Raw genomic sequence first — 12,279 nt, forward strand, 5'->3', positions numbered from 1 at the left:
CCGCACACCGTTAGGCCGTCTTCCGCTCACGCCCCAACATCGTGCAGCCCGCCTCCAGTGGTGTCGCCACAGGCGTGAATGGAGGGACGAATGGAGACGTGTCGTCTTCAGCGATGAGAGTCGCTTCTGCCTTGGTGCCAATGATGGTCGTATGCGTGTTTGGCGCCGTGCAGATGAGCGCCACAATCAGGACTGCATACGACCGAGGCACACAGGGCCAACACCCGGCATCATGGTGTGGGGAGCGATCTCCTACACTGGCCGTACACCACTGGTGATCGTCGAGGGGACACTGAATAGTGCATGGTACATCCAAACCGTCATCGAATCCATCGTTCTACCATTCCTAGACCGGCAAGGGAACTTGCTGTTCCAACAGGACAATGCACGTCCGCATGTATCCCGTGCCACCCAACGTGCTCTAGAAGGTGTACGTCAACTACCCTGGCCAGCAAGATCTCCGGATCTGTCCCCCATTGAGCATGTTTGGGACTGGATGAAGCGTCGTCTGACGCGGTCTGCACGTCCAGCACGAACGCTGGTCCAACTGAGGCGCCAGGTGGAAATGGCATGGCAAGCCGTTCCTCAGGACTACATCCAGCATCTCTACGATCGTCTCTATGGGAGAATAGCAGGCTGCATTGCTGCGAAAGGTGGATATACACTGTACTAGTGCCGACATTGTGCATGCTCTGTTGCCTGTGTCTATGTGCCTGTGGTTCTGTCAGTGTGATCATGTGATGTATCTGACCCAGGAATGTGTCAATAAAGTTTCCCCTTCCTGGGACAATGAATTCACGGTGTTCTTATTTCAATTTCCAGGAGTGTATATTATCCATCTTACTACAGCCAGCCAAAGCAATGAGATTGAGGCTGGTTTCTTAAACGTACATAGCGAGTAAACTGCACCAATGAAAAATCAATGGACAGACTTTATTATTAAATCTTCCATTTCACAAGTTAGTTACAAACGATGTCGTGGTTCACGGCTCACATATGTTACTAAACAAAAATTTGTGTATGATTGTTATGAAAAGTATAGGTGAAGGCTGAGTCAGATCATACACTTCAAGTCCCCAAGTGTTCACTACTTCCTTAGAATGCGCTGCTCTCCATCTTGTCAGGTCCTCGCGGAGATACGCACGTTGATGCCTCCAATGGATGACGTCACAGCTGACTTGGGATCCATCTTCAGCTTGGCAGGCGTCTTGCTGGTGGCACTGAAGACGAACTTGGAGACCAGGGAAGCAATGCCTAGCTTGGCCTGCACCAGGCCGAAACGCATACCTGCACAGAACAGAGAAGACACGTCCTGGTGAATGCCGTACGTGGTGTCTGCGTAATTCTTTTCTCACCAACATATTACAGCATTAATGCAAGACATGTCTTTTGTTTGGATGAAAACGCAAACTTCCCTATGACGAGAAAACTCTGTATACTTTCCGAATCACTACGACATGCGGCACAGAGGGTTCTTTCTTTTGTGACTATAATAATGTTTCTACTCATTCCATCGACAGGTGCAGTGCTGTATAAACAGCTTTTTGTACGCACTTGCGTGAGCTGTTTTTATCCATTTCTTTTATGAACAGATGATACGGGGCACATACACTAATGAACGAAAACATTATGACCACCTGCTTTATAGCTTCTTTGACCGTACTTGGAACGAAATACATCACTGATTCAGCATATTAGGGATCCGGTAGTCTGTTGATAGTTTTGTGGAGATATGTGTCATTAGATTATGCACAGGTCATGTAATTCGCGTAAATAAAGTGCCACTGATTTGCATTCGTGGTGGTGGCACCCGATTGCGACCAAGATGTGTTTCACAGGGTTTACATCAGGCGAATTTGTTCGCTGAGACTCCTCGAACAACTGTAGCACGTTTCTGGCCCCTAGACACCGACAATTGTACTACTGAAGGACGACATCGCCGTCGGAGAAGACATCAAATATGAAGTGATGCAGGTGGATCACAGCTATCAGCGTGTCTTCTATTACTACCACAGGTCCCATGCAACAGCAGGAGAATGCCTCACGCTGTATTAAATGTTCAAATGTGTGTGAAATCTTACGGGACTTAACTGCTAACGTCATCAGTCCCTAAGCTTACACACTACTTAACCTAAATTATCCTAAGGACAAACATACACACCCATGCCCGAGGGAGGACTCCAACCTCCACGGGGACCAGCAGCACCGTCCATGACTGTAGCGCCTGAGACCTCTCGGCTAATCCTGCCTTACGCTGTATAATGCTCCTCCCATTAGGCTGAGTCTGTGGCGTGCTGCACTTTTAGAACTGCCGTTCACCTAAATGACGGCGTTTGTGGAGACGAGCAGCAAACTGCTGTAGCAAAAAGGTGATTCACCCGAAGAATTGACACATTTCCATTCACTGACTGTCGAATCCCGATGGTCCCGTATCCACTGCAATCGTAAGTAACGATGTCTTGGTTCAACACGTGAACACGTAGGGTGCTCTTCTGTGGAGCTCCATGTTCGACAGTGTACGATGAACGGAGTGCTCCAAAATACTTGCGAGTGCGCCAACAGCGCGCTCTTTCGGCGCAGATCCCACAGATCACCATCTGTCCTACTTTACAGAGCAGACAAGCCTCCGGACCCCACGTTCTGAGAAGAGTCGTGTACGTCCAAGCATTCAGCGCCTAGAGGTAGTTTCACTATCCTCCTACCTCTTCCACGACAGTAGCACGTGAACTTTCGACCACTTACACCATTTCCGAGATACTCGGTCATAGCCTCTGTGGTAATAATAATCTGCCCTTTTTCGAAGTCGGTTATCTCAATGTATTTCCCCATTTGCAGCCCACATCTTCGCTAGTGTGATCCGCCGTCCGTGTCTGCTCCGCTTACATACTTCTGTTACCGCATCACGTGTCCGCATACAGTGGCGCGGTGAGCAGTTGTCATAATGTTTTCGCTTATCAACGATCGTTGTGACTGAATAATTTGAAACCCCTCCGTTGGAGACCTCTCATCAGCTTTTGCATGAATTCCCTGAAATTTATTAGCGAGGACTATACAGTGTTACAATTACGGACTCCAGCTTACTACAATACTGGCCATTAAAATTGCTACACCAAGAAGAAATGCAGATGATAAACGGGTATTCATTGGACAAATAAATTATACTAGAACTGTCATGTGATTACAGTTTCACGCTGCTTGGGTGCATAGATGCTGAGATATCAGTACCCAGAACAACCACCTCTGGTCGTAATAACGGCTTGATACGCCTGGGCATTGAGTCAAACAGAGCTTGGATGGCGTGTAAAGGTACAGCTGCCCATGCAGCTTCAACACGATACCATAGTTCATCAAGAGTAGTGACTGGCGTATTGTGACGAGCCACTTGCTAGGCCACCATTCACCAGAAGTATTTAATTGGTAAAAGATATGGAGAATGTGCTGGCCAGTGCAGCAGTCGAACATTTTCTGTATCCAGAAAGGCCCGTACAGGACCTGCAACATGCGGTCGTGCATTATCCTGCTGAAATATAGGGTTTTGCAGGGATCGTATGAAGGGTAGAGCCACGAGTCGTAACACATCTGAAATGTAACGTCCACTGTTCAAAGTGCCGTCAATGCGAACAAGAGGTGACCGAGACGTGTACCCAATGGCACCCCATACCATCACGCCGGGTGATACGCCAAAATGGCGATGACGAATACATGCTTCCAATGTGCGTTCACCGCGATGTCGCCAAACACGGATGCGACCATCATGATGCTGTAAACTGAACATGGATTCATCCGAAAAAATGACGTTTTGCCATTCGTGCACCCAGTTTCGTCGTTGAGTACACCATCGCAGGCGCTCCGTCTGTGATGTAGCGTCAAGGGTAACCGCAGCCATGGTCTCCGAGCTGATAGTTCCTGCTGCTGCAAACCTCGTCGATTTATACTTGCAGATGGTTGTTGTCTTGCAAACGTCCCCCTCTGTTGACTCAGGGATCTATACGTGGCTGCAGGATCCGTTACAGCCATGCGGATAAGATGGCTGTCATCTCGACTACTAGTGATACGACGCCGTTGGGATCCAGCACGGCGTTCCGTGTTACCCTCCTGAACCCACCGATTCGATATTCTGCTAACAGTAATTGGACCTCGACCAATGCCAGCACCAATGTCGCGATACGATAAACAGCAACCGCGATAGGCTACAATCCGAGCTATATCAGAGTCGGAAACGTGATGGTACGCACTTCTCCTCCTTACACGAGGCATCACAACAACGTTTCCACAGGCAACGCCGGCCAACTGCTCTGTGTGTATGAGAAATCGGATGGAAAATATCCTCATGTCAGCACGTTGTAGATGTCGCCACCGGCGCCAACCTTGTGTGAATGCTCTGAAAAGCTAATCATTTGCATATCACAGAATCTTCTTCCGGTGGGTTAAATTTTGCTGTTGTAGCACGTCATCTTCGTGGTGTAGTAATTATAATGGCCAGTAGTGTAATATGTGACATAAGTGATCAAATCATTTGATTGCATTAAAAGCTTACCATTTTCTACACCGCCGAGGGACCATAGACTTTTATTGTGTAACATCAGTTTGAACTTGATACGCGAGCCTGTTCCAGAGAAAAACGGGCCTTAAAAGACGGAAGTCCAGGCAGACGGCTAAAAAATGCCAAATGAAATATTTTCCGTGTGATATAATTATGCGAAAGGATAAGAATTTTCTGGTTTCCTTCTTTACTTGTGAAACACTGCTTCTTGCCAAATATCGTGCTTCTAGTCCAACGCGAAGCACCCTATAGGTTCTGATCAGTGAGTTTTCGCGCATCAAAATATGTGACCTAAAGGCCCTATCTTTTGATTACAATGACTTATAAGCTTACAATTTTTACCGTGCCTAGGGACCATAGACCTTAGTGGCCATTAGTGTACATTTAGCAGAGTTGGAGCGGACCCACGTGCCGTGAACTGCGGCTATCGATGTAACAACTTCAATAGTTATCAGCCTTAGCAGACTATGTTTTGGGTGATTTTTCGTGGGTTGGTGTTCACTAATGCATTCTCTTGGCCAATACGTGGTACCGTTAGGGAGAGTGTGGAAAATGGTTTGTTTTCGCACGGTGGCGTGCAAACTGACCCTTCATGCCAACTTCGCGGTGAACTGACGTGGATATAGGAGATCGTTTGTAACTACTGCTACATTGCTTGCAAACTGCTGCTTCCATTTACATATACCTTGCGTTTCAGTTGCTCCGATATGTCGCGGCTTCGATGGTTAATTCATTGAACTGTGAGTTTGAGAAACTAGCATACCACATGTCACATAGACAAGGGGAACCAGTCCTTCATTTGTACTGAGATAAATCAGGTATAACTATGCCCTACTTACTTTGCTCTATATTTACGATATACTACTCCTGAATTGTCTGACAATTAATTGACTTATCGTTCGTTGGTATACGCCATTTGGGACCTCAGGGGATCAAAATTACGGTTTGTTTCGCTGAAGATCCAGTATCTCGATTCTGTAATCTTTATCATTTTTAACTTGCTTTCAGGGACTTTGTCATTACGGAGAGCATCTTCGAATGAATGATATTGTTTTTGATGAATATGAGTAATGAATATGTTCTTACAATTTTTCAAGCAATTGAATATACAGTGTGAGTCACCTAACGTTACCGCTGGATATATTTCGTAAACCACATCAAATACTGACGAATCGATTCCACAGACCGAACGCGAGGAGAGGGGCTAGTGTAATTAGTTAATACAAACCATAAAAAAATGCACGGAAGTATGTTTTTTGACACAAACCTACGTTTTTTTACATGGAACCATGTTAGTTTTGTTAGCACATCTGATCATATAAACAAATACGTAATCAGTGCCGTTTGTTGCATTGTAAAATGTTAATTACATCCGGAGATATTGTAACCTAAAGTTGACGCTTGAGTACCACTCCTACGCTGTTCGATCGTGTGTACCGGAGAGCACCGAATTACGTAGGGATCCAAAGGGAACGGTGATGGACCTTAGGTACAGAAGAGACTGGAATAGCACATTACGTCCACATGCTAACAGCTTTTTATTGGTCTTTTTCACTGACGCACATGTACATTACCATGAGGGGTGAGGTACACGTACACACGTGGTTTCCGTTTTCAATTACGGAGTGGAATAGAGTGTGTCCCGACATGTCAGGCCAATAGATATCCAATGTGGTGGCCATCATTTGCTGCACACAATTGCAATCTCTAGCGTAATGAATGTCGTACACGCCGCAGTACATCTGGTGTAATGTCACCGCAGGCTGCCACAATACGTTGTTTCATATCCTCTGGGGTTGTAGGCACATCGCGGTACACATTCTCCTTTAACGTACCTCACAGAAAGAAGTCCAGAGGTGTAAGATCAGGAGAACGGGCTGGCCAATTTATGCGTCCTCCACGTCCTATGAAACGCCCGTCGAACACCCTGTCAAGGGTCAGCCTAGTGTTAATTGCGGAATGTGCAGGTGTACCATCATGCTGATACCACATACGTCGACGCGTTTCCAGTGGGACATTTTCGAGCAACGTTGGCAGTTCATTCTGTAGAAACGCGATGTATGTTGCAGCTGTTTGGGCCCCTGCAATGAAGTGAGGAACAATGAGGTGGTCGCCAATGATTCCGCACCATACATTTATAGTCCGTGGTTGCTGTCGCTCTACCTGTCTGAGCCAGCGAGGATTGTCCACGGACCTGTAATGCATGTTCCGTAAATTCACTGCCCCGTGGTTTGTGAAACCCGCTTCATCGGTAAACAGGTAGAACTGCAACGCATTCTCTGTTAATGCCAATTGACAGAATTGCACTCGATGATTAAAGTCATCACCATGTAATTTCTGATGTAGCGACACATGAAACGGGTGAAAGAGGTGACGATGCAGTATGCGCATGACACTACTTTGACTCAGTCCACCGGCTCTCGCAATGTCCCGTGTACTCATGTACGGGTTCATGGCAACAGCAGCTAACACACCAACTGCACCCGCTTCTCCTGTGATGGGCCTGTTACGGACCCGTTTGCGTGCTACGACCATACCGGTTGCATACAGTTGGCGGTAGATGTTTTGCAATGTGCGGCACGTTGGATGCTCTCTGTCCGGGTACCATTCTGCATACACCCTGCAGGCTTCAGCTGCATTTCGTCGACACTCGCCTTAGATGAGTATCATCTCCGCCTTTTCAGAGTTCGAATACACCATGGTCACAGTTCCTACAACACTACACTATCACAGACGTCTGGTAACACGGTGTACTACAGTTGGTCTGCGTGCGGAGACGAATGCAAGATAACAATAGCAGCAAGCGCTACATGCTGACACTGCGACAGCTAGACCAAACCACAACAGTGCGGTACAGCCACACTCGTACACACGGACGTCATCGTAAACATGTCCCTGCAGATGCTGCTCGCCGACCGTGGCCCGTGTTTGTTACAACACGCAACTGAACGTCGGAGGTTTCTAGCGTCAACTGTAGGTTACAATATCTCCGGATGTAATTAACATTTTACAATGCAACAAACGGCACTGATTACGTATTTGTTTATATGTTCAGATGTGCTGACAAAAATGACGTGGTTCCATTTAAAAAAACGTAGGTTTGTGTTAAAAAACATACTTCCGTGCATTTTTTTATGGTTTGTATTAAACAATTACACTAGTCCCTCTCCTCACGTTCGGTGTGTGGAATCGGTTCGTCAGTATTTGATGTGGTTTACGAAATATGTCCAGCGGTAACGTTAGGTGACTCACCCTGTATAATTTCAAACAGTGTAGAGAGGTTCTACATAACTCTCTTTGAGAGTGCATAGGTGCTCTAGTAAGTTAGGAAGAAGGTTGAGTTTTGATCTTGGCACAAGGACCTATTTAAATCTATTGTAGCGGCAATACTAACTGCTTCATGATGAAATACCATCTGGTACTAATCAAACAAAATTTCAGTGAACCATGATTTCGTTATCTGTTTTCGAAATATAGACGGAACGTACAGACTCAGATTGCATAAAAAATTACATAGTTTATGCATATAATTCACACAGGAATTTATAGTCATAATGTTGCAAATATTTATAATATCTGTCTTAAACGACTGTTGTTGAGGTACTCTAGCCATTTTAACGCTATATGAAGGGCTTCTTTGTTCAGCGTGTCTCCCACTTTCGATTTCACAACATCTTTGTTTCTCTTCCACTACTCAAAGACCCCTGTTACCATTCGACTGCCTCCTTTTTTTTTTTTTTATACCGGTTGTACCCCCAGACAGTCCGACCCATATGGGTCCATATGCTTGAAAAGTTTTATTTTTATGTTCCATACAGAGTTTTGCAAGTAATCTCGTATGTAGAGAAACTGCACTTTCCCCGTATCCCACCAGTGAATGACAATCTTGCACTTGCTTTTATTACACTCCATACATCTCTACATTATTGCTCACATGTAATTGATATAACGCAATCTAAGTGTGGCTCATTAAAATGGTGGTCAAAGAGGACCATGCTTTCATGTGTAGAAAATTTGACATTACCAGCTTCCCTTGTGGGGAACGGTAATAACTTGCGCAATGTGACGTAATTGACATCCAAACAATTCATTGGCCCATGCACCAACAGGGTTCGCCATAAACTTAACAAGACGGTAACACAAAAACAACGAAATCTTGGCCGGCCGCGGTGGTCTCGCGGTTCTAGGCGCGCAGTCCGGAACCGTGCGACTGCTACGGTCGCAGGTTCGAATCCTGCCTCGGGCATGGATGTGTGTGATGTCCTTAGGTTAGTTAGGTTTAAGTAGTTCTAAGTTCTAGGGGACTGATGACCACAGCTGTTAAGTCCCATAGTGCTCAGAGCTATTTGAACGAAATCTTGCACAATCTTGTTAGATCGGTTACTGCTGCTACAATGGCATGTTATCAAGATTTAAGTGAAACTGAATGTGGTGTTACAGTCGGTGCACGAGCGATGGGACCAATGACGACTGAAGAGAATCGTTCAACGTGACGGAAGTGCAGTCCTTCCGCAAATTGCTGCAGATTTCAGTGCTGGGCCATCAACAAATGTCAGTGTGCGAACCATTCACCGAAACATCTCTATATGGGCCTTCGGAGCCGAAGGCCCACTTGTGTATCACTGATAACTGCAAGAGATAAAGCTTTACGGCTCGCCTGGGCCCGTCAACACGGACATTAGACTGTTGATGGCTGGAAACATGTTGCCTGGTCGGACGAGTCTCGTTTCAGATTGTATAGAGCGGATGGACGTGTACAGGTACGGAGACAACCTCATGAATCCATGGACTCTGCATTTCAGCAGGTGGAGGCCCTGTAATGGTGTGGAGCGTGTGCAGTACGAGTGATATGGTACTCCAGATACGTCTAGATACGACTCTGCCAGGTGACACTAACGTAACCATCCTGTCTGATCAACAGCATCCGTTCATGTGCATTGATACGGACTTGGTCAATTGCAGCAGAATAATGCGACACCCGACACGTCCAGAAGTGCTACAGAGTGGCTCCAGCAACAATCTTCTGAGTTTAAACACTTCCGCTGGCCACCAAACTCCGTAGACATGAACATTATTGACAATATCTGGTGTGCCTTGCAACGTACTGTTCAGAAGAGAACTCGTCGTCTTGGTGCAGCACTACTGCATGCTTTCGGGGCCCTACACGACATTAGGCAGGTTTACTTGTTTCTTTGGCTCTTCCTACACACCTATACTTCATCAGCGAACATCCGCAGATTCCTGCCCACCCTGTCTACAAGATCATTTATGTACAATGTACACTTTCATAATTGCCTGGGGAGCTCCTGATGTTATCCCTGTCTCCGATGAACACTCGGCGTCGAGGACAACATACTGTGCTCTATTACTTACGATGTCTTCGAGCCAGTCACATATCTGGGAGCTTATTCCGCATGCACGTACCGTCGTTAAGTCTGCAGTGGTGTACCATGTATATGATTTTCAGGAATGTAGAAATATGAATCTACTTGTTGACCTTCATCCATCGTTGACAGTATATCATGTGAGAAAAGAGCAAGTTGGGTTAGCATGAAGCCATTCAAACAACAGAAAGATGTATTGATTCTATTACGGGCGGCGGTGCGTAACACATTCTCTGAACGGCACGCAGCCAGATAATATTAATAAGTATTGCACAACCGGACAAGGCATTGTTTAGGTGGGCGGTTAATTAATTAAGACTTGTGACACCGTCATTACATCCTATGAACCACAGTGCAGATGCTCGTGTAAGTTTTTATTCACTTATTTGTTTTTCGCGTGTGACTAGGTCTTAGTTCCATATGTCAGTGTCGATAATTTAACGGTTTTGCCAAGTTTCGTGATTCTTTCAGTGCTTACTTTATGTTTTAAATTTTTAGAGACTGTGGCAAATACTGTTTTTATTGAAAATTTCCGAGCATTTTCTGTACGTCCCTGTTTCGAAAATGTGAGATATCACACCTCAAGTACGTAAAACTACACGATGTTTAGCCGCACTGGTACCTCGTCACAGAGTGACATTACTTTGTTTCTGTGTTGCAAGTGTTGAAGATAAATTATTTCACAAAGAAAAGAGATAGTGTACAAAAATATCTGGAGCTTGTCTTCATTTTCATCTTAGAACATTAAGTCGTTCACATACACAACTTTTTAACAGACCTGTTGTTATTCCTTTCACCCAAATGTGCTTGTATTTTCCATTATTTAAAGAGAGAAACATTACGTGTACCAAAAGGCGTCGATGATGAATTGTACCTCTGTGTCAATTCTCTACTTTTTCATCGTAAGTTATTCTGTCTGGCAGTTTCATTCTAGTACCATTCCTTAAGATTGCAACACCTTGGATAAAATAGTTTAGGATATCCCTTACTCTCATTTCTTTCCACTTTGTTCATAAAAGACGTTTATAGCGCTGATACAGTAGACGATAAATACGAGGGCAGTTCAATAAGTAATGCAACACATTTTTTTCTCGGCCAATTTTGGTTGAAAAAACCGGAAATTTTTTGTGGAATATTTTCAAACATTCCCGCTTCATCTCGTATAGTTTCATTGACTTCCGACAGGTGGCAGCGCTGTACAGAGCTGTTAAAATGGCGTCTGTAACGGATGTGCGTTGCAAACAACGGGCAGTGATCGAGTTTCTTTTGGCGGAAAAGCAGGGCATCTCAGATATTCATAGGCGCTTGCAGAATGTCTACGGTGATCTGGCAGTGGACAAAAGCACGGTGAGTCGTTGGGCAAAGCGTGTGTCATCATCGCCGCAAGGTCAAGCAAGACTGTCTGATCTCCCGCGTGCGGGCCGGCCGTGCACAGCTGCGACTCCTGCAATGGCGGAGCGTGCAAACACACTCGTTCGAGATGATCGACGGATCACCATCAAACAACTCAGTGCTCAACTTGACATCTCTGTTGGTAGTGCTGTCACAATTCTTCACCGGTTGGGATATTCAAAGGTTTGTTCCCGCTGGGTCCCTCGTTGTCTAACCGAACACCATAAAGAGCAAAGGAGAACCATCTGTGCGGAATTGCTTGCTCGTCATGTGGCTGAGGGTGACAATATCTTGTCAAAGATTGTTACAGGCGATGAAACATGGGTTCATCACTTCGAACCTGAAACAAAACGGCAATCAATGGAGTGGCGCCACACCCACTCCCCTACCCAGAAAAAGTTTAAAGCCATAACCTCAGCCGGTAAAGTCATGGTTACAGTCTTCTGGGACGCTGAAGGGGTTATTCTGTTCGATGTCCTTCCCCATGGTCAAACGATCAACTCTGAAGTGTATTGTGCTACTCTTCAGAAATTGAAGAAACGACTTCAGCGTGTTCGTAGGCACAAAAATCAGAACGAACTTCTCGTTCTTCATGACAACGCAAGACCTCACACAAGTCTTCGCACCCGAGAGGAGCTCACAAAACTTCAGTGGACTGTTCTTCCTCATGCACCCTACAGCCCCGATCTCGCACCATCGGATTTCCATATGTTTGGCCCAATGAAGGACGCAATCCGTGGGAGGCACTACGCGGATGATGAAGAAGTTATTGATGCAGTACGACGTTGCAGTACGACATCGACCAGTGGAATGGTACCGTGCAGGCATACAGGCCCTCATTTCAAGGTGGCGTAAGGCCGTAGCATTGAATGGAGATTACGTTGAAAAATAGTGTTGTGTAGCTAAAAGATTGGGGAATAACCTGGTGTATTTCAATGCTGAATAAAACAACCCCTGTTT

At 45.6% G+C, this 12,279-nt stretch overlaps 1 protein-coding gene across 3 annotated transcripts in view; it reads right to left on the bottom strand.

The window, feature by feature from the left end:
* The window catches only part of LOC126141630 (probable cytochrome P450 6a13), a 173,468-nt gene that overhangs the window by 106,122 nt on the left and 55,067 nt on the right, over window positions 1–12,279 (bottom strand). The window contains exon 7 of one of the 3 annotated variants that reach the window (XM_049915269.1): window positions 913–1,287. The exons of the other annotated variants lie outside the window; for them this stretch is intronic. Within the exon in view, the coding sequence (XP_049771226.1) occupies window positions 1,121–1,287 (167 nt within the window). The 3' untranslated portion in view covers window positions 913–1,120. Of the gene's footprint in view, window positions 1–912; window positions 1,288–12,279 lie in introns of those variants that run through there. 3 annotated transcript variants of the gene reach the window in all.

This window comes from Schistocerca cancellata, unplaced genomic scaffold, assembly GCF_023864275.1.
Source record: "Schistocerca cancellata isolate TAMUIC-IGC-003103 unplaced genomic scaffold, iqSchCanc2.1 HiC_scaffold_732, whole genome shotgun sequence".
NCBI classification, from domain to species: Eukaryota; Metazoa; Arthropoda; class Insecta; order Orthoptera; family Acrididae; genus Schistocerca; species Schistocerca cancellata.